Source organism: Mustela lutreola, chromosome 1 (genome assembly GCF_030435805.1).
Source record: "Mustela lutreola isolate mMusLut2 chromosome 1, mMusLut2.pri, whole genome shotgun sequence".
Classification (NCBI taxonomy): Eukaryota; Metazoa; Chordata; class Mammalia; order Carnivora; family Mustelidae; genus Mustela; species Mustela lutreola.
The window spans coordinates 247232880-247255277 of NC_081290.1; the positions used below are offsets into that span (position 1 = coordinate 247232880).

The following is a 22398-nucleotide window of genomic DNA, read 5'->3' on the forward strand; positions in this document are numbered from 1 at the left end:
GTACCATAATGTGGATGTGCTGAGTCACTGAACTGTGCACTTAGAATGACAAAGATGACAAATTGTATGTTAAGGGTCATTTTACCACAATTTTTAAAAGGGATAATATAACCTCTCTTATCTCCCCAAGAGGGCCAAAAGATTATAGTCAGGACAGGGTTCCTAGGTTAAACCCCTAAGATGCCAGAAGACTAGAGCTCTATCTCCCTAGGTGTGTATATTCCAAAACTCTAGGATGAGAATCTAAGATCCTTTCCAACACGTCTCAAAGAAATTAAATTTTTCTCTCCTCCCTTTTCTGGAGGGCAAGGGGGATGGCTGCCTCTCTCCTGTGCCTAAGTGGAAAAAATCCCTTGTGCTCCACCCCTTGCCTGTGGAGTGACCCACCACTCATGCAGGAGATTTTTCCATCTGGTTTTCATCACGAGACCCTGGGGGAAGGTCTCGAGCCAAGGGGAAGTGGGGGGGGGGGGGGCACAAACACATTTTTCATTTACTGAAATGAAAGGTAATTGAGAGGAAATCTGTTTCTGTTATAGAATATCTTATGTGCATACTCAGGATAGAATTAATAAAGATGTTTATTGAAAACCCAATCTGTGCACACAACACACAAACACACACACACATGCACAGATACCCACACTCAGCTGGTGGCCTGCTGGGGGAGTAAGTGCTGCTTCTCTAGAAAGGGAAGGTGCATGGCAGGCTTTCGGGTCTTAACATGTCTAGAGGGGAGGCAGTTCTCCCCAGCTGCTATGGTTGTAAGTGTGGGGGGCACAGAAGCAGGTAAGGAACAAAGAACCCTCCTTTGGGAAGCCCCATCCTTTGGGGAACAATGGGCTCCAAGCTGTTCTTCCACAGCATCTATGCCAGATTCTTAAAAAGTTAATGTTCATTCAGGATCCAAAAACTGTTTCTAAGCATCTTATCCATCTTCCTTTTGATTCTTGTCACTCTATGGAGTAGGTACTATTTATATCCCTTTTACAGCTGAGAAAGGGAGGTAAGACTGAAAATACACAGCTCTCACTTCTCAGGACTTTTGGAAAGCAAGGGCTGGAACCCCTGTTTCTTGGCACTCTGGAGTTCTGTAGTCACACCCCATTTCTTGTCCCCATGTGGTGGCCGAGGAGCCAGCCCCAACAGCCGGGATCTGGTGAGGGTTCCGCACATCACGTTAATGTCCTGGCCTCTTGAACCACACACATTCACCCTGGAGTAGATCACAGGGAGACAGGGAGCTTGTGGGGACTTAGTGGATGCTGCTTTGTTACCTGCCTGGACCTAGTTCTCCTTACTCTGTAACAGCCGCCTGACATTCTTTTTGGAACGTCTCTTTCTCTTCAGTTCGTCCCTGGGGCGCTGGTGCGGCTCCATGGGTGGACATGGGACCATGCCTGGCCAATCATGGAAGACCTTACTGCCAAGTCAAGCTAATCAGAGTGAAGTCTCAGGATTTAGCTGAGACTATTAGACTATTAGGATACGCATATGCTTTTTTTTTTTTTTTTTAAACTGATGTTGTCCTTGCTGTAAAATGTGTTTTGAATGCTGGAGGCCATCTTGACATCACAGAGGACGAGCTCATCTGAGAATGTAGCCAACTAGAGGACAGGAGAGGAGAGACAACAGATGGTATGATGGGTAACTTTATGAGTCAATTTGGCTAGACCACAACACCCAGGTATTTGGTCAGATATGTCTGGAATTTTTTAGATGAAATTAACATTTAAATTAGTGTGAAGAAGATAGTCTTCCATAATGTGGGATGACCCCTGACAATTATAGATAGCCCAACAGATTCCTGATGCTTATAACATTTGGTCCAACCAGGCATGACAGCAAGTACTCCCGGATTTTTCATTTATTTTTTTTTATTTTTTTTTTAAAAGATTTTATTTATTTATTTGACAGAGAGAAATTACAAGTAAGCAGAGAGGCAGGCAGAGAGAGGAGGAAGCAGGCTCCCTGCTGAGCAGAGAGCCCGATACGGGACTCGATCCCAGGACCCTGAGATCATGACCTGAGCCGAAGGCAGCGGCTTAACCCACTGAGCCACCCAGGCGCCCCCGGATTTTTCATTTAAGTGTTCATCCTGAATTGGATTTCCATCATTTACACCCCAAAGGGTCCATCTCCGGAGGAGAAAAGAGCTCACACTGACTGATCTTTCCTTCCATGCCAGACCCCAAATTCCCCTTTTACAGTCAACCTGGGCCTTGCAGGGTGCATAGAAGTTCTTGCAGACATGAGGAGGATGGGGTCGAGTGAACATGTGCAAAGACACGGAGAAGCGATAGAGCGTGGAAGTCTGGGAATCCAGAGTTCAGTGTGGCTGCAGTGAAAGAAGTGATGGGGAAAAGACCGCAGTGGAAAAATTCTCAGATAATACTGAATTCTGAGTTTGAACTTTGTCTTGAGGACAGTGTGGAAAGCAATGCAGAGTCTGAAGGAGAGCTGGGTTTGGGCTGGGTCATTCTGCGGTGTGAGGGACACAGTGAGGCAGAGAGAAGGGACACAGTGAGGCAGAGAGAAGATAGAGGCAGAGAGGAAGGATTTTCTGGCTGGGGTTTTGCCTAATGCTCCCGAAATCATCTTCTGTATGTCCTTTCTTTCTCACCAGGTAGGGCAGCACAGCGGTTAGTTACATGGGCTTCTGCAGCCTAGTCCATGACCTCTGCCACTTGCCATTTAAATCTTGCTGTCTCAGGTCCTCAGTGAAGATCGTCTGTCTCTTAGGAATCTTTTTTTAAGAAGATTTTATTGGGCGCCTGGTGGCTCAGTCGGTTGAGTGTCTGCTTTCAGCTTGGGTCATGATGTTGGGGTCCTGGGATTGAGACCCACGTCGGGCTCTCTGCTCGCGGAGAGCCTGCTTCTCCCTCTCCTTCTACCTTGCTCTCCTTGCTTGTGCTCACTCTCCCTCTCTGTCAAACAAATAAATAAAATCTTTAAAAAAAAAATTATTTGAGTGAGAGAGTGAGCGAGCATATGCAGGGGGAGGGCCAGAGAGAAAGAGAATTTTAAGCAAACTGTGCTTAGCCCAGAGCCTGACACAGGACTCGATCTCATGACCCTGAGATCATGACTGCATGACCTGAGCCAAAATCAAGAGTCAGACGCTTAACTGACTGAGCCACCCAAGCACCCCAAAAATGTCTTATCATGATTAAATGTCACTACACATTTAGGGTTCAGCACAGTGTTTGACACATAGCAAACACCTAGAAGTTAGTAGCAAACTACAAACTAGTGGGTAGGCCCCTGGTCTACAAACCCGAGGTCCTAGGAGGACAGCTGTGGCCGGCTCTCTGGTCCTCGGCCCTCTCCCTATGCCAGCTCCACCTGCCTTTCCCAGGGGTCCCTCCTGCTCCCTCCAGTTCTCACAGACGCATGGCCAGCCGGGGCCCCTGGGAGCTGGGAAGGGTCATACCAGGGACAGGAGGAGAAAAGGGCTTTTAGCTCTGGAAACAGATTCTTATCCAAATCTCAGCCTGGGGAATTAGGCTGGAATGGGTGAAAACCAGCTTCCCAGCCCTTCACAGGCCCAAAGGGGGTGTCGGAGGCTATAAACTTGGCCCTTTTACTCTGACTTCCAGATGTGCTTTGAGAGGTGAGAGGCTCAAAGCCGGCTCAGCATCCCCAGGGACTTGCTGTGGGAAGCAACTTCAATAAGATGGATAAAATGCAGAAAGTTCAGAGTCAAAAGGCGTCCTTGAATTCCCAGCCTTTTTAGGTTTTTGTTTCCCCCCCCCCCCCCCACTGTACAGTGCAGTAGAAATGGAGCTCTGCCACCAACTGAGGGGGACCCTGCTTAAGTCATTGCTTCCTTGGCCTCAATTTTCCCAAGCACCCAATGATGGGGGTTAGGTTCAAAGGTGGCAAATGCGTTCACCTTGTAGACTGGAGCAGATCAGTTGTTAGTAGCTGCCCGGCTGGCTGGCTAGAGCCCTGGGATTGAAGTAGCAATAAAGGCCATTGGCGTGGAAGGAGTGGGAGGCGCATGGGCCCTCCTTGGCGTAGGTGGGTTTTAGCGTCAGCCCTTATGTGGATTCTCATGCCTGGCCCAGTGCCCTCGGTAGACTCTGGCTTCAGCAGTGTTCCTCGTGGCCCCCATAGAAGGTCAAGAGCTGTTTGAGGCCCCCACCTCTGTACATATTCTCTGGACCTTCCCAATTCTTACCTGGTTCATGCCAGCATTTAAAGCTGTGTGTACTTTGGAGTCAACATGGAACAACTTTCCAATACATGAGACCTGATTTCCTTGCCGACAGATGAGAGGGAGTCAGGCCTCATAGAAAAGGAAGCTGGAGCCCATCCTAGTCTGTACACCCTGCCCGTTCCAGACAGACTGATGGCTCGGGACTGCCATCACCAAAGTCCCCGGCCTCCCTTCATTCTCTCTTCCTGCCCTGCCCAGTGGCGCACCTTCCTGCCCTTCTCCTCTAGCTAGGGGCTCGAAGCCCGCTTTATTGTGTCACTCATCACGTCTTGATAAGCACTGATAAGCACATTCATTCTGGGTGCCAATACCTAAGAATAGCTGGAGATGAACTTGAACTGGTGAGATTCCAGGCCAAAGGCTTCCACAGCAGTGTTTGCAGGTTGCAAGAGGAGGGAGCCGGCACTGAACAGAATACTATTTGTGCCTCAGTGGTGAGGAGAGCTGTTCTGCCAACAGCCTAGAACTTGTGACATTCCAGCGAGGGGGGCCCCGCCCCGCACAGAGACCATGGAGAAGGGGGTGTTTCCTGGAGCCAGACTGCCTGGGTTCTGAATGCTTCTTCCACTACTTCTTTACACGTGACCTAGCAGAAGTCACTTAACCTCTTTATAACTTGGTCTTCTCATAATAAAATGGATTTGGTGGTAGCAGTGGTGCCTTCCTCATCAAGTTAAGGGGAGTAGATGAGCTTAGTGCTTAGAGCAGTAGCTGGTTTGCAGTCAGTGCCATCTCAGTGTTGGCCATTCCCGCCAGGCTCCTGGGGGGGGGGGGGGTCGTGCACTAATGCCAGTCATTGCGGTTGGAGGTGGCAAGACACCAGGGTCCAGCCCAGTCCTAGTAAGTAACAGATGTCAGTGAATACGAGCTCCCTCCTTTTACCTTCATTGTGGAAGCATCTCCAGAGCCAGGTTAGGAACTAATAAGAAAACACAGGGAATTCCTCGGTGTGGTTGCTGTTTCTGAGAGCCAGCTACTAGAAGGTCCTTGTGGTTTTGTCTCCACTGAGATCAAAGAGTCCAGCAGTTTCTCTGTCTCGCTCTGCCCCTCCCATTGAGCACCACTCGCTGCCCCACAGTCCCAGCTGCCTCAGCAGCCGATTGGGGAGGGCATGACCCGCCTCCTGCCCAACCTCAGCTGACTGGACCTAGGATTGGCCCCTGGCCCAGGGCCATCCGCTCAGACTTTGCCTGGGGAATTTGGAGCTGGGAAATGGAACTGAGTCAGGGTGGTGGTGGAGCTACGGCTGAAAGGTGGAGGATTATGATGGCCAAGCTCACGCTGAGCTCTGAGGACACAGAGGAAGGGGTGGCAGAGACAGGAGGTCTCAGCCTAGAGACCTACTCCTCTAAGACACCTTGAATCAGAGCTACCTTCCACTTCCAAGTCTTAGGAGACCCAGGATGCCATGTCTCCTAGCCTGGGAGTTCCATGAGACACCCGCCCTGATGACCCTTCTTCCCCGGAGCTAGGCTGAGAGCACCCCTGGGGCCTGTAACCGGGAGGGCCTCGACTTACCTCCTGCCAGCCCTTTGGCGTCACACCCTTCTGCCTCAGGTTCTGGCTTCTTTCCATGGGGCCCCACTGGATGGGATTCCATGCACCTCCCTCCCTCCCAACCTGTCTTGGTGACCGCAGGAGAAGCAGCTGTGCTCATGCTGCCCTGAGTGAATCTGGGGCACCCCGTGCTTAGAGGTAATCCTCTGGGGCTTCTGCCATCAACTGTGCTTTCTGGAACTGAGCAAAGTCACTATCGTATAGCTTCATTTCCACCATCCTTTTCTGAGAAGACCCAAAGCCCAGCCCAGCCCATCTCCTACGGCTCCAGTCCCCCTGCCCCAAGCCAGCCATGGCCATTTCATCTTGTCCTTCATGTCGGACCCAGATCCTAGCACTGGGTCCTGTTTCCCACTCTTGGTAAGGGCTAAGACCGTATGTTTTTTTATTTGAGAGTCTTGAATCTGCTGCCCCAATCCACACTCACTCCCAGAAGTTGGAAATGAAAGCAGTTTATTTTGTTAATGAGTTCAGAGGAAGGTTTGTGGCAGCAATTAACAGGAGAGAGAGGAGAGGGAGTCAGGAGTCAGGTCCTATCAGAATTCAAGGAAGAACTCTTTCTTTCTTTCTTTCTTTCTTTTTTTTTTTTTTTTTTTTTTTAAGATTTTATCTACTTATTTGACAGAGAGATAGAAAGCACAGTCAGAGAGGCAGACAGTGGGAGAGGGAGAAGCAGGCTCTCCGCTGAGCAGGGAGCCTCACATGGGGCTTGATCCCAGGACCCTGGGATCATGACCCGAGCCTAAAGGCAGCCACTTAAATGACTAAGCCACCCACGTGCCCAAACTCTTGATTTCTTGAGAATTCCCTTGACTTCTTGAGAATTCCCTTGAATTCTTGATATCTCAGGGCTGGAAGAGACTAAATTCACAGGACTAGAAGAAAGAAATGAGAATCTGAATCCCACGGGCCCTCTTCAGAACTGCTACTTCCTCCCTCCACCGTGCCCTTCAGAGGAGCGGCCCATGACGTTCCTCACGCAGCCCTACTTCAGGGCCAGGGGGAGCTGGAAATCCTGGGGTGCTGGCTGTAGGTTTCCAGGGGGCCTGCAAGCTGGCTCTCAAGGCTGGGTCTAGGCTTTGTGTTCAGGAGTGTGAATCCAGAGCTCACTGGCTTCTCGGGGTGAATGTGGTTTCTCCTTCTGGGCTTTAGAAGAAGGTCCTGTGGGGAAGAGGAAACAGAGCAGGCGGGTGCAGGCCTTGTGGGTACACACTCATCCCAGGGACACCCTCCCTGGCGGCCCAAGGTGGACCCCAAGTCCCACACGGCAGCCATAGCCACAGCACACGGGAGGCCGGGGATGGCAGAGGGATACGTGGGATAAGCTAGGAGGGGACCAGAAGGCAGAGGGGCTAGGGTCCCTCATGAAGAGCACAGGACAAGTGGCAGAAAACAGAGGGCCATGGAGGCCATCCCAGGAGCCATGGCAGAGCAGGCCAACTGTCCTGGGAGCATGAGGCCCTAATGTTTTGAGAAACTTGTAACAGAAAAGTCAACAAGTCCCGGCTTGGGTCTGCCCCAGATACTGCCAGTTGTGGGCCTCAGGCCACACCAAACACCAGCTCATGGCCACCTGCCAGCTCTGTCCATGAGCACAGCTCTGTCACAGAGTGGGAAACACAGCGCCAAACTGGGCTCCACAGTGTCCCCCAGAGGACACTGTCAAGGGAGCTGGAGCCAAGGGAGAGAGAAGGCACAGTTTGGTCCAAGCTGGGCTCAGGCCATGACAAGTCACAACAGGACAGGAACAGCTCTGAGAGGCCAACCCTGGTTCTTTGGACAAGCCTGAATTGCCCAAGCTTGGGGGCCCAGTGGAGCAGGGGCTCCCAGAGGATGGTGTTCCCAGGGAGGGGATCCCTCTATGGGGAAATCCAGGCTGTACTCCCGTGGGCTTACCCAGCCCGTCATGTCTGGTTTGAAGCACTGTCTGTGCCCACCAGAGAATGGTGCTCACTGTTCCATCCCACTCCTGTGGGTGCCCCCACAGGGTCTGTGGTGAGTCAGGGTACCCAGGTCCCGAGCATGCTATAGACTGGGCTCTGCTTCCCTTCCCTGAGCAGGAGGGTCTTTGAATTTTAGTATATGTGTTGCCGAAGTGAGCATAGGAGGGTCTTTGAGTTGGACAAAATTCCAGGGTGGCCAACAGCAGGCCTGGATGGCATTCCAGGGATGGTGCCTTGTGCAGCCCTCCAGACCCCAGTCCAAAGAACCCGCCAGCATGGACAGTAGACGGCCACTGCACACAGCATGGACAGGCAGGGCCCTGCAGCCCACCTGCCTATTCACCGTGGGGGGCTGTCAGGCTCCAGCTGAAGGAGGAACCCATGTCTAGGCATGGGAGCACGGACTTCAAGGACCTTTCGGACTGGTGGGGGCTTTCGGCTGCGGAGGAGGGAAGAGCAGAGCTACATTCGCAGAGCAGAGCAGGAAACACAAAACAGGGCTTGGTTATTTCTAGGCAGAGTTCCATCAGATTTTACCCTACACGTGTCTCCTGCCTTAGTCCTGCCTAGGCCCTGGGTCCAGAATTAGTTACTATAAGACCTTGATTTTTTTCTAAATGTGAAAAGAACTCAGACCATGCTGGGCAGAAGAAGCAAAGGCAAGTCGGGGACTAGGAAATACATGTGTGGGTGGTAGGAAAGTGATGAGGATGGAGACTAGACACCAGAGAAACAGAGAGAGAGAGAGAGAGAGGAGAGAAATGGATACACACTAACAAAGATTAGCATCAACTGAGACCAGAAATCGAGGAAGCAAGAAAAGGACAGGTTAAGAGAGAAGGAGGAGAAGGATGAAGGAGAGAGGGGCAGATGGGCGAGAGAGATTAATGGGAAAGATACAAGAGAGGGAGACAGGGAAAGGAGAGACAGAGATAGAGAGAAGAGAGAGACAGTGAGATAGAGAGACCCATACAGATACACAGACAGGAATAAAAGAGATACATGGAGAGACAGACATAGAGGGGATCCTAGAGCAAGATGGAGACTGTCCCAAGCTCCCTGGAGGTCCTGCTGGATGGGGCCAACCCCTGTGGTCCTGGCTGCTTAGAGACACAGCGTGAAGGAATGCAGTCACATATCGGGAAGAACTACCAGACAGTAAAAGACATGGAAGTCTTTAATCTAGCTGATGATGGTGCAGGAGATGAAGTCCTGAGTGGAGAATCAGAAATCCTGAGTCTGTCCCAATTTCATTGTTTTCTTGGTCTGTGACTTTGGCTGTGTCTGGGCCTCAGTTTTCCAGATGTAAAGTAGAATTTGGACAAGACAGTCTTGGAGGCAGCCCGGACAATGCTGACATTGTGACAAAGTGACTTAGTTCTGGGCTCTCTCTAGCCTGGGAGCTTTTCAGGATCAAGGACTGTTAGAAGCTGTGTGCACGGACCGACCGTTCAGGCTGGATGAAAGCGGAGGGTGGACCAGCAGAAGGTGGTCAAGATTCTGGAGCAGGAGAAAAAAGAAGCAGAGGGCCAGGGGCCGCATACACTTACAGCTCATCGTCGTACTCCTTTGGAGGGCAGACAGCAACAACGAGGTCGATCCAGTCCTGTGGGAAGAAGCCCTGTGACTCGGGCATGCTCAGGGATGGATGGTATGTCTTCTCTGGACATTCCATTCTCATTCCTGGGCACCATGGCTCAGGATCAGCTGGCTGGTCCTTCTTCCTACAGGAAGGTGGGCCCCCGTGGGGCTGGAGGTCCTTTTGGTGGGGATGGGCCTCACTGTGCAGCCCCATGGTCTGGAGAAGCTTCCAGTCTCTGGGGCTTCACAATCATATAGGCTAAGATTTACAGACCCTCAAAGGACCCTAAGCTCCCAATAGTTGATCTGTGGACCAGGGCCAGGCTGCAACCTCAGAATCACCTGGGGGACTTCTTAAAACTCTAGACTCATAGACTTGGCCCCTGGAGATTTGGGGTAGGTTCTGGGAAACAGTATTTTTAACAAGCTCCCTAGGTCACTCTGATGCATATCCAATCAGGGAACTTTAAGCTTAGCTTTCTGACCCTAACACTTGAATCCCCTCAATGGCATCATTGCCATTCTTGGCTTATCCATCATTTTCACCCTTGGTTTGGGTGTATCCCATAAAAATTATGTGAAGTATTACTGGGCCGCTCTACCATGCAATAGCTCCTAACATTGCACTGAAAACTCTCCCCAGGACTCCCTCCATCCCTCAAAAAACATAGAGAATACTTCTGCTCCCTCTACCCTAATGCAGCCCTTCAGATAATCAAAGACAGTCATCATGTTACCCGTGAGTCTTCTCTTCTCCACATCCCTTCATGTGGGTCCCAGGCCCATCTGGTCAGCTTCCTCGGCTCTGAACTTAATACCTCAGGCTCGGCTGCCTGCATACAGTTGCACAGGTTGTGCACTGCACAACATTAGAGGGCACCATCCACACTGTAATCTGTAGGAAGGCATCCCCTCGGATTGTGCAGTGCACAACCTGGGAGACCTTATGTGTTGGCCTTGATCCAAGTGGCTAATGAGCACAGATCAGACCACCACCAGACCCTCCTCCATTTTGGGCACTCTACTTCTATTCATACTTTCCAGTAGCCCCAAGCATTTTTGATTCTTGATCAGTGTGCTTTTAGAGAAGAACTTAAGTTTTTTCTTGCATGGGTTGTCATACCTGGTCTTCTGGAGTCTGTATTTGTGCCACTTGCTCTTTGAACTCAAGGTCAGGAACTGACATTTATTTTTCTGAATCCCATCGTGTCATATTGAAACCACTGGCTGGATGGGTTATGTAGATGTCACCCAAGAATTTCCTGGTCCCTGGAGACCCGCCCCGGGATGGGGCACCCCGACTTTAAGCTCTGGCTGCAGAGGCCAGGGTTTAAGGCAGACAGGCAGGGGAGGGAGGCAGGGAGTGGGTTTGCTCTTACCCCCTGACTCCAGGCCTTCTGCAGGGTGGCCTCAGCCTCAGCCAAGGTGTAGTCTGTCACGATCTTGCCATTGATCGCCATGACCTCATCCCCTTTCACAATGCCACCTGCAAGAAGATGAAGCTGACTGGTCACCTGGGCTATATGTGACATGTGCCTGGTCCCGGACTCGGCAAAGGCGGTGGGAGGTGGGTGGGCAGGAGGTCCCTGGAGGGCTGCAGAAGGAGCCTGATTCCCGGCTTCTGATGGGCTCAGAAGGCACAAGGGGAAACAATCCACCAGGTTACTCAGAGCACTTACTACCCACCCTGCCCACACTCCCTCACCTGAGCTCAGAGGAACTGATGAACCATTGCCACCCTCGCCTTGACAGGCCTCTGCTATTCCAGAGGGAGGCAGACCTCTGTTACCGATGAGGTTATCAGAAACATGAGCTAATTCTGTGAGCTGTCCCTGTCTGCGCTCCAGGCCTGCTGGTCTGCATCAGACCCCTGACCAGGCCAAGCTCTCTCCTACCCTGGAGTCTTCATAAGCTGTTTCACCTGGGACACTTGCCCCCTCTTTTTTCTCTTCTAGGGCTGAGGTGAAATGTCTCCTCCTCAGAGAAGACTGCTCTGACATGCACGCAATCTCGAGCAGGTCTCTTCTGTTCTCTCAAAGAGTCCCAGTCTCTTCCTGCAGACCATTCTCACAGTTTGTACTCATAAATCTATTTGTCGACTAACGGTCCCTCCCACCAGACTGTCAGCTCCAGGAGAGCAGGGAACGTCTCTTTGATTGACCACTATATGCACAGCAACTGCCATAATACTAGCACAAAATGGAAACTCAATATATTTTTCAAATAAATAAATGATGTTAAAGGTCCTCCTGGATAAGATGACCTGTAGTCCGATAAATTTGGGAAGAGCTGAGTTATAAGCTGAGCACAGTTACTCACTGCAGAACTTGTCAGAGCCTTGAATATGCTAATATGTATTGTGGCTCTCCAAGAAATGATAGATTGTGCACAGTTTCTCATACATCTTCAACTTAAGAACCTTTAAAAAAATGTTTTTAAGGACTTTTCCTTAGTTCTGGTGTCCACAGCAAATTCTCTGGATTACGGTGAAATAATCACCCAGAATTCTTGCAGGCATGAAGGCCATAGGAATGTAGTGATTGATACTGAAGATAATGTGGCAGTGGCTTAAAACACATGTGGTCCTGGAGAAAATGTCAACAGCTACTGGTATGCCCAAAGTAATGTGGGACCAGATTGTAGACAGTAGCCTCCTCTGGCAGTGGGCCTGGGGAGAGGTCACTTTTCCTTTTTGTACAAATTCCAGATGGAGTCTCAGGAGCAAGTGGTTGGGATGCGGAGGAGAGGACTCCGGAAAGGTCACCCATTTATTCTGGTCCTCTTCCCTTGCCAGACAGAGCAAACTTGTATCTTTCCCTCAACTGGCCCAGAAGTGAGGACAGATGAGGAGGAGGGTGTGGGCCAGAAGGGCAGCCCTAGGCCATGGTACTTGCCTCGAAGCGGACCCCCCTCCAGCTGAAATGACAGCTCCGAGTGTGACTGTGAGAGCCAGGCTTGAGCTTACCAAGGCCATAGGTGGCCAAGCTGGACTCGCCTTTGTAACCCACTGAACCAGGTGACTTTCCCATCACCCCTCCTGCTGCAGGTGCTTACACACCCTCCGTCCCACCAGCTGGAGCCTAGAACTGCCCAGAAGGGACCTGACCGCGGGATTCCTGCTCGGGCCTGGAAAGGTGAGGGGCCCAAGGCTTCTCCTTCGAGGCCATCGATTCCTTCACAAAAGACCCAGGAGTAGACTTCTGGTTTTGGAAGAAGAAATCACTAATGGTGAGTCGCAGACACCTGTCCGAACAGGTGAGCGGGTTTTAGACAAGAGTAAAGCGAAATTACCAAATGGCTTGGGTTCCAGTCTGGCCTCCACCACTTTCCAGCTGTGGGTGCTTGAACAAGCATTTTACCTTTCTGTGCCTCGGTTTCCCAAGCTAAGATGAGAGTAATAATAGTATCTACTTTTGGTGCTGTCGTGAGGATTAAATGAATTAATAATACATGTGAACGCTTTAGACACAGAGTAGCTGCAGGAACTTAGAATCACATCTAGCCCATGGAGAGCTCTTGACAGATGTCGACCCTTATTATTATGAGGATGGGGAAGGTTTGCATGCTTTCTCTCTTGTCTTTACTTGTGCTGCCCCCTCTTCCTGTAAAGTTCTTTCCCACCATCATGAGGCTAATATTGCCTTATCTTTTAAGGCTCAGCTCAGGTATAGTGTTTGTAGGGAGACTTCCCATTGGTCCCCTTTCCCTTAGTAGGTCAGGGGTCCCTCAGGGTCCCACAACTTTTCTCCATTCTTCCAGTCCCCTGTCAGCTCTTAGCACCCTGCACTGTTATGGCTGGAATCTGGCAATTCTGAACATGTTTTCACCACTAGATGGGGAGCCCTGAAGGGCAGGGTGGGGTCTGGTGAGCTGTATGCCCGTAGTCCTGGCACCATCTTATGCCCATGGGCAACATGTGGGACTCAGTAGACGGACGGGTAGATCCAGATGGGGGAATTCTTGAGCAACAGTCAGCCCACTTCAAAATGGGAAGCCGTGTGCTTTCCTGGGTCCCTGTACAACCACTGGACTGTGGCTGGTCCGCACTCACCATGTCGCTCAGCAGCTCCCCCCTCATACACAGCCGAGACGACCACCTTCCCGATCGGGGAGTCCACACCACCTTCCAGGGCCAGATCTAAGGATCCCTCCTGGATGGAGAAAAACAGGCCCTTGAGAGCCAAGCAGACAGCAGCCTGTGGACGGCTGGGTACTCAGGAGCCTCTTGACAGGGCTATAAAGAGGGCCACAGAAGCCATGGACCCAATGACAGTGCCATCAGGAAGGAAAGGGGGCACGGACCCTGAGTGGGGCCTGGGTGTGCGACCCCACCACGGGAGGGGACATCCTTGAGGCAGAAAGGAAAAGTGTGGGGATCTGAGGAGTTATCCAAGAGTCACCTCCAGAGTAGGAGAAGCAGAACACCAAGATGGGAGCGGGCTGGGGCAGAGAAAGATGGTGGCCTGCCTGACCTCCAGGTCCCCACATACCTTCTTTTTTTTTTTTAAAGATTTTATTTATTTGACAGAGAGATCACAAGTAGGCAGAGAGGCAGGGGGCTCGATCCCAGGACTCTGAGATCATGACCTGAGCCGAAGGCAGAGGCTTTAACGCACTGAGCTACCCAGGGCTCCCCAGCCCTGCCCCGACCACGTACCTTCTTAATGCGCAGGAGTCGGACATCCTTCCCTAGGATCTGCTCTGGAGTGAACTAGAGGGAACAGACAGTGGGGACCTTGAGTCTGCCTGGAGGATGAAGGTGGGGGTCCCACAGAGTGTATGGCCAAGGGGACCCTTCCTAGCCCCACACCCATTGGTCTTTGCCTGGGGGTCCCAGACCTCATGGGGGCTGCACAGACACACAAAAGTGGTAACCCCAGAAATCCCAGATCCATTCTTCCTGAGAATATTGGGAGGGCGGGGCGAGGCCATGCCCTATAAAAACCCAGCAAACCGCACAGCCCCTGATACACAGTCATTGCTCAGCAAGCGTAACGGTTCTTACAACCCCACTGCCCCCCAACACATACACCAGTCCTATGGGTCATTCTAGAATGCTGTCTGCAAGGAACCTTCACAGAAAAGAGCAGATGGGGCTCCTTGGGGGCTCCTCATGTGCCCCACCTCATCCCTGGGACCCCCAGGGCCTGAGGGAGCACACATTGTAACCCTCACCCACATTCCTGGGATGACTCCCCAGGGGGAGGAGCATTCTGTCTCACCATGGAGTAGGGGTCAAAGCCTTCCTCATATTTCCGGAAATCCTGGAAGCAAAGAGTGGGTGTTAGGGCCACAGAGGAGATTTTCCTGAGGGTCACTGCAGGAAACAAACTTAGGGCAGAGGAAGAAGATGCAAATGGGTCAGATGTAGAGGAGAGAGTGGGGGGGCCAGATGGGGCCCAGATGAAGATGCAGGGAGGAAGCTGGAAGTCCCAGTAGGCAGAGCACCCCTGCCTGGCGAAAGCCAGAAGCTATGCGAGCATGTGGAGGAGTCCAGCCCTGGACCCGGCATTGCTGCAACGGGGTGGCCGAGTGTGACTGGCAGGCGCCCCTGGTGATGTCCAGGTGGTCTGAGCAGCCCCCGTCGGCCTTGCTGAAGGCCGCCCACAGCCTCAGGTCCTTTAGGCCCTCCCTGATTTCCTCCAAGTGCTCCTTCAAGGCCAGGTTCAGGCTCTGGGGGTGAAGGCCCGTTCTTCACCCAGTGCTCTGACCCCAAAGAAGGACAACACTGCTGAAGAAGCGGGACTCCCTGGGGACTGCAGACACAAGAGGACACTGGTGCAGGGTGGTGGGCCATGCAAAGGGATGTCAGGCTCCAAGAGGAAGAGGAGTGTCTGTGCTCTCCTGGTGCCTAGCACTGTTCTTAATGTGATGTTTATTTAGGATGTAAGAGGCCTCCCAGAACGTCAGCCAGGAGAGGATGAAGGAGAGGACTTGTCTCAGAGAACCTGGCTTAGTGAGGGCTGTGGAAACAATGTCCCCAAGATGTAGAAACAAGTTGGTAAGTAGGAAGATGGGGGCAGAGTCAGCACACATTCCCTTCCTTGGGAATCCCCCCCCAGAGAGCAGGAGCTGGGGGTCCTCAGACTCGGAGGCCAGGCATGCCAAGTCCTAGGTAGCAAAGCCTCTGTTAGTCCCCACGGGCAGGCAGGAGCAGAGGAGGGGCCCTGTGGAAGAGGCCCAGGGAGGTCCCTGCTGGACCAAATGGTGCCATCCCCACCACAGTTCCCTGGGTCACACCAGGTGTCCCATGAGGCCCGCGGTCAACATCAAGAGGAGGCCACTGTCTCCCTTTGCCCAGCAGGCAGCAACAAAGCTCTGGGCACAAGATGAGGGCCAAACATTGGCAGGTGGCTTCCTCGGCATCAATCTTCCCTCCCTCTTCATCTAGGCTTTGTCACCCAGACTCAGCCCCACAAGGCCTGGGAGTTTGGAGGTTGACACCACTCAGAGGCCACTCCCAGGTGAGTCTCTGGGCATCCGGGCAGCAGACAGAGGAAGGGAGGCAGCAAATCCATGTGCCGGAGAGGTCAGGAAGCAGGATATGGAGTCAAGCTCTTTCACGGAGGGCCCTGATGACTTCTGGCTATTTCTAGGAAACTGGACAGTGCTGGCTGTGCGTTTCTCCTTCTCCCTCCCTGTGAGAATCTGCTCTTAGAATGGGCATGACTGCAAGGGTTTGTGTCTTGTGCGAATTTAAATCATGCACATATAAGCCACTACAGCTGGTCAGCCCTTGAAGAGGGAGCCCAACCCTACACCCAACAGATGGGGAAACTGAGGCCCAGAAAGGTGACATTCATCCCCCCAAGGTCAGCCAGCCAGTGGGTAGTAGAGCAAGAGTTCAACTTCCAGTCTGGGTCTTTGGGCTCCTCCCTTTCAGCCTCTCCCCCTTGGAGGACTGTCTGTGCCCTAAACGAGGCCTGAAATGTCTACCTTGTGATCACAGTGTTTTGCCAGTGCAGATGGTGGAGTGAGTAGGAGCCCGACCTCTTGGATGCAAATCTAGGGTCTGACAACAGCTGTGACTTCATGGGCACGTTTCCTAACCTCTCTGCTTCAGTTTCTCATCTACTTACCTCCTAGGGTTGCTGTAAAGATTACATAAGTTTCTATGCCTTAAGTATTCAGACACGGCACTTGGCCCGGGGTTAGCTGTTGCCTGTCACTCCCCAGTCCTGGGTTGGGAGCAGCCTCCTTCGCAAACTCCCATGTGAGGCTGACACCTGTAGTCTGGTGGTGGGTGAGAGGTGAGGTTGGCTGCAAGATCTTTCTCTATCTGGGGATCTCTTCCACAAGTGGTGGCGAGACAGCCCATCAGATGGCTGGCACTGTGAACACAAGCCCCCAGGAGGTGGGAAAGTGAGTGGCTGCTTGCCTCATACCACGCACAGACCAGGAAGGACATCCACAGCCTTGTTGAACCCAGAAGCACCCCGGACAGGTAGAGGACCTGGACTGCCACTTCCTCCCTGACCGGTTTAGTGCCAGGGAGAGCCGTCTTGAGGGGACAAGACCAGGGAAGGGGCAGGGAGGCACCTTCTCTCCCAGGGCTGGAGAGAGGGCCCAGCGTGGCCTCTGTGACCCTCTCTCCTGCTCCTCTTTGGACAAACAGTAGCCAAAGAGCAGAGCCCCCAGGGTTCCTGCTGCTTTCTCAGCTGGGGCACAGGGTCTAATAAGGCTGGGGTCCCCTCCTGATACGAGACCCTTCCCCACTCCTGGCTGCAGGGAACAGGGACATGGCTCGGGCCTGAGGTTCTGGCGGATCACCTCAGAGCCAGCTGGCACTCCCAGAGAGAGAGAGAAGTTGGAGCGGGAGGAACAGGGGTGGCGGGGAGGTCTACAGACACACAGCGGGGATCGCTTTACTTGTCTGAACGCTGTCTGGTAAACCACCATCCTCTTCAACATCTCCTGTGGCTGCCAGAAGGAAAAAAAAAAAGTTCCACTCTGGATGTTACCGATAGGCCTCGTCTGCCCTCTGGTGCCAGACCCCGGGCCTGCCAGCCTGGGGCTGCCCTGCCAACTTCCCGCTCCAAGTAGAGGCGGCCTGATTCATGTCGGGGGCCGGCCCGACACCCCCAGGTACAGCAGCTCCTTGGTTCTAGTCAGCAGACACGCCCTTTGTCACCAGGCAGAGGACGGGCACGCAGGCCTCCACAGGGCTTATCACAGGGGCGTGAACTTTGCTCTTTGGGGAGCTGACAGGACAGCAAAAGCTCAAAATAAGTATCTGAGCTGTCCTACCCTGACATTTGGATAAGGTTTCCTTGAAAGGGGAAGAAAAATTCTGGCATGACTCTCTTCCCACCGGGGGTGCGAGGCCAGTCTGAGACTGGCACCCCTCTCCGGGGACATGGGGTTCTGCGTGAGTCGCTCAGCCGTAGGCGACTGGGGGTGGGCAGACCTTACTGCTCCCCCAGGACCACACCTCACACTCCCAGTCCAGAGGAGCGAGAGTTGAGATGGAGCCAGAGACGAGATGGAGAGCGTGAGTGGCTCCTCTTTGGACGGTCCCCAATCTGAGATGTTCCCTGTCGTGCCTCGCCAGGACTTAGAGGCCGAGGCCAGGGCCAATGGACTCACTGGAGGTTTAGCAAGATGGCAGTGGAGGTAAGAGCTGGAGTCTGATCTGGCTCTGCCCTGAGGCTCTAAGCCTCAGTATCCTGACACATGCTGGGCAAATGGTAAGCCTGAGCTGTTACCATTCTTACTTCTAGAGGGAGCTCCAGCCTGTTTGGTACCCGCATGGATTCATCTCTTGGTCAAGAAGAAGTCAGAAGCTGGCTCGTAATGTGAGCTTGTACCCCACCTCATTCTCCATCCAGAGGCAGTGGAAGCCAGAGGAGACAGCCCTTATCTGATCCTCTGGAGATGCCCTGGAGGGGTCCCAAGGGGCTTACCAGGACCTCGGATTTCACAGCTGGCCTGTAGATGAAGTTGGGCTCCTGGTGGACCATGACGGGCTTGGAGATAGTGGACACGCCAGGGCCTCGTGGAGGCTGTGGGCTTGGGCAAAATGTCTACAAGGGTTAGTGTAAGAGAAACCCCTATGAGGGCATGGTGGGGGTGGCCCAGGACAACCATGGCACTATGACACACATGCAAATACACACCATGCACTGGCTGAGCCCCCTGGGTCATTCACCCTGTTGGAGGTTGGTGTGATCTTTAGCAGAGAGACAGGTCCATTGGCCAAAGTGTGTTTTGAGGCCACAGAAACTACTGGGTGGCTCTGAGAAATCAGGGGCTTGATTTTAGGAGTGCCAGCAGCCCCTGTCACACAGAGGATACACTTCCCAGGCTCTCTCTCATTGGCCGTGGGTGCCATCTAGCCTCCTCTCTCCCTAAAGGCTATTTCTTCTGGCCACAGTTCCATTCCCCCACTGCACACAGAGCACCTCTCTTTGAGCTTCTTCTCTCCGCTCTGACTCATCACAGCACCTATGTTCCCCTATGTCCCCCCAGATATCACGGTAGTCTCCTGCTTGCTTATCTCTTGTCCCTACCAGGTGGTTTGGGCTGGGACTGGGTTGCCCATTTTACAGTAGTTCTCCAGTGCCAGGCATAGTGGCCGGTATATGAGTATATGAGTAGATGCTCACTGAACATGCTGAATGAATAAAGGACTTAGTAGTATGCTGGGCACACAGGATGGTACCTGGGGGTAGATATGGTCCTAAAAACCTTCTTCCGGCAGGTCTGGTATGGCAGGCATACGTGCCAAGCTGACAGGACTGTTCCCAGCACCCAAGGTCTGCTGGTGGCCGGGATGGTCTTCAGACGCAGTCGTGGGGTTGCCTACACTGTGTGCTGTCAGTGACACCTCTCAGGGGGATGCCACAAGAAGCAGCTGCGGCAGGGTCGGGGTATACGGGCCAAAGTGCTGACACGGGAGGCTGAAGCTAAGCAAATAGCAGCCCCCTGGCCTTCAGGTCAGGAACAGCCCTGACCTTGATGTCACTTAAGACATTTAGGTCCAGTTCTTCAGAGGCTCCTTATGTGGGAGGAACTTTCAACCTTCCCGGTTCTCTGATCGGGAATGAACAGTGGGAACTTGGTGATTCCTGGAGGAGTCTGAGAAAACTGGACTCTCTTTTGAATCTTGACTCTGACTCAAAAGTCTACAGAGTCGGGGTGCCTGGGTGGCTCAGTCAGTTAAGCATCTGCCTTCGGCTCAGGTCATGATCTTCAGGTCCTGGGATGGACCTGAAGTTGGGCTCCCTGTTCAGAGGGAAGCCTGCTTCTCCCTCTACCTCTGCCCCTCCCCCCACTTGTGTGTTCTCTCTCCATCAAAAAAAAAAAAAAAAAAAAAAAATTAAAAAAAGCCTATAGAGTTTACTTCTAATCTCATGCTCGCAGCTTCACCCGAATTTTCTTGTATCCTGTCACTGTGTCACCATGTCACTGATCATGGTTAACGTCTACTGAGCCCCCACTACATACCCACCATTCTAAGTACTAACTTTGAATGAGTTCATGGATTCACTCATTTGATCCTCATAACAGGTAGGTGCCAGTAGCATTCCCATTTTATGGATGAGAACCCCCAGGCTCAGACAAGAGAAGTAATGCCTGCCCAAAGTCCTCCAGCCAGTGGTAGAGCCAGGGTTCAAACCCAGGTGGTTCTTCCCCACCATCTGTATATTTCCTGTACCTTCCATGCCCTTCCTCCCAACCTCCATGTACTGTCATCCTTCAAGGTTCAGCTCATCAGCCCCTTACTCTGCAGAGGTTCCTTCCAGCTCCCATTAGAATGAATCCTCCCTCTAGCACCGGCCCTGTGCCATTTCATAGCTGAGTCCTATCTGCTCAGCCTTTTATTCTGCAGACGGCAAAGTCTGGGAAAACACGGGTGCGCCAATTTACTCGCTGTCCCCTGTAGCACTGCCCCTCTCTCCCCGCCTCACACAGAGACACAGGCTGGTGCTCAATCAGTGCTTTGGAATCACATTTGTCAAGGAAAAGCTGCTGCCCTTCCTGACGGGGGGACTCACAGAAAGGATATGACCTCTGTGTCAGGCTAACTCAGCCCCCTGTAAACCCGCTCCTGGTTGGGTTCTGAGACAAGACATCCCTGGAACATACAGATATGTCTCTGTCAGAGCTGCAAGGCTCAGGACCCATCAGAGGTTGAGAAGGAGTCCCTCTGAGAGTCCCCTGACAGAAGCTTCAGCCTAGTGGGCACCTGGCAATTTCTTTATTCCCACCTTCCCCCAAGCTCTCCCTAATGCTCTGAAATGCTTATTATTCTTTTCTTCATACTGGGCCTCAAATCCATGCAGAGAAGATTAATAAAAACAGCTGATCAGGTTCTACTGACTGCCCTCTCTCAAACCTCCTACCCTTAGCTGATATGAGCTGCTTTAACTCTGACTCAAGCCTGGCCTCCTACGGCCACTGCAACAGAGGAATATTTTATTTGTCCCCTCATGGGATCAAAGCTCCATATCTTCCTTGGGGATTGCCTCTTCCAAAATTGTCTTTGGATTAAGAACAATTTTAAGAAATATGTCTTTTTGAGAAAGATCACTGTTCAGCCTCCTGACATCCGAGGGGGAGGAAAAAACAAAACAAAACAACCCTAGTCTTTTTATAGTAAATTTGGAGATTTCTAGGAACTCTTTGTCTTCATTGTTTCTATAGCTGGAAGTTGGCCAGAAACTTCTGGGTATTATACTCTAAGCCAGCGGAATTGGCTAACTCCATAGAAAATGCTGTAATGTCCAAACCCTGCACCAGACAGAGCCATCACTTCATTTACACAGCTTAATACTGCTTCACCGCTTTGCCTCCCCTCTTTTTCCCCTGTCAACCTGGGGATCCTTTTCCCATATTCCCGGTTGTCTGAGCTTATATCCAGAAGTGACTGGCTGTGACACAGAGCTCTGGCTATTCAGTAACACAGGCTTGCAAGTACCGTACAGAATGTTACCAGCCCATACTAGCCAAGAGGAACAAAGAGAAACCAATAGACATGGATACGCAGTGGCTCATCCCAAGAATCCCAGGCAATTCACCATGCAGGATAGTACTTCAAAATCAGTAGAAACCACACACATGCAGGGAGACCACAACGTGCAGATTGAGAGCTCATTCCTGGAAAATGGGCTGGAGTGATGTTTCTTCCAGTCTCCACTCGTGAGAGCAGTGGAGGATGGGGGAAACACCGCAGCCCTACCCACTCTTTCTGCTTTCCAGCGCAGCATGCAGAACAGGGACGGTACCTTTGGGGTGGGTGGGAAGCTCCGTTCAGGAACAGGGGAGCTAGTGGGCTTCCCACTGTGGTTCTTTGCCTCCCAGTCCTCTGTGGGATTTCCTGTGTCCCCAGCACGGAAGGGGTGGTTGCCCAGTGCCTCTTCCAGTGCCAAGGGTAGCGGGCGGGTAGGAGTCAGGTCTTGGGTGGGAACAGATGGTGGGGGAGGGATGGGGATGGGGGGTGGAGTGCGTTGCACCCAGGGTGAAGATGAGGCACACACGTGGCCTGATGACGGAAGGACTGGGGGTGCAGGGACCTTGGGCGATGGGGTGGAGGGTGGAGGGTGGGGCATCACAGGTAAGGCGGAGGGAGTCTTGGGGGGATAGTAGAACATGTCCAAGGGGATGTCATCCAGGTCAGTGGTGTGGAGGTGCAGCCCGCCTGCGAAACGTCTCAGGGGTGGGACCAGGGGAGACACAGAAGGCGGGGGAGGCGGTGGCCCCGTGGTCATCTGGGGGGTTGCAAGGAAATTCTATAATCGTCTGACTAAGGCTCCACTTCACAATACATTGAGTATAATGCTTTTCTGTTTCTTTCGCTGTTGGAGACCCCACCGCCCACAAGCCAGAATCATGGGGGTATCACTTCTCTGTCACCTAGGTGCTCAGGTGAGCCCACGTCAAGGCTAGGAGGGAGTGTCCAATGCGGGACAAGTTATGCCACATGTGGGTGATAAGTGAGGTAATCATACGATTATCATCTAAACTGGAACAGACTTGATAGTGAGGGGCACTCTTAGCAAAGACTACAGGACAACACTTCTAGCGGAGACCATCTCAGATGAGCTAGGACTTAGTGGTCACTCTGGAGAGGAGCCGAGATATACAGATCTGTCC

General features: G+C 52.3%; 1 protein-coding gene and 1 long non-coding RNA gene across 2 annotated transcripts in view; one reads left to right on the plus strand and one right to left on the minus strand.

The window, feature by feature from the left end:
• LOC131810040 (uncharacterized) overlaps positions 1-18211 on the plus strand; it is a 28975-nt gene extending 10764 nt beyond the window's left edge. The window contains exons 2-3 of the long non-coding RNA XR_009345379.1: positions 12350-12531; positions 18024-18211. This is a non-coding gene — a long non-coding RNA (uncharacterized LOC131810040). The remainder of the gene's footprint in view (positions 1-12349; positions 12532-18023) is intronic.
• USH1C (USH1 protein network component harmonin) overlaps positions 6964-22398 on the minus strand; it is a 45266-nt gene continuing 29831 nt past the window's right edge. Inside the window, 10 exon segments of the mRNA XM_059137590.1 lie at positions 6964-8150; positions 8153-8184; positions 9273-9343; positions 10683-10789; positions 13355-13454; positions 13961-14014; positions 14526-14567; positions 17173-17223; positions 18207-18326; positions 21531-22013. Of these exon segments, the coding sequence (XP_058993573.1) occupies positions 8062-8150; positions 8153-8184; positions 9273-9343; positions 10683-10789; positions 13355-13454; positions 13961-14014; positions 14526-14567; positions 17173-17223; positions 18207-18326; positions 21531-22013 (1149 nt within the window). The 3' untranslated portion in view covers positions 6964-8061.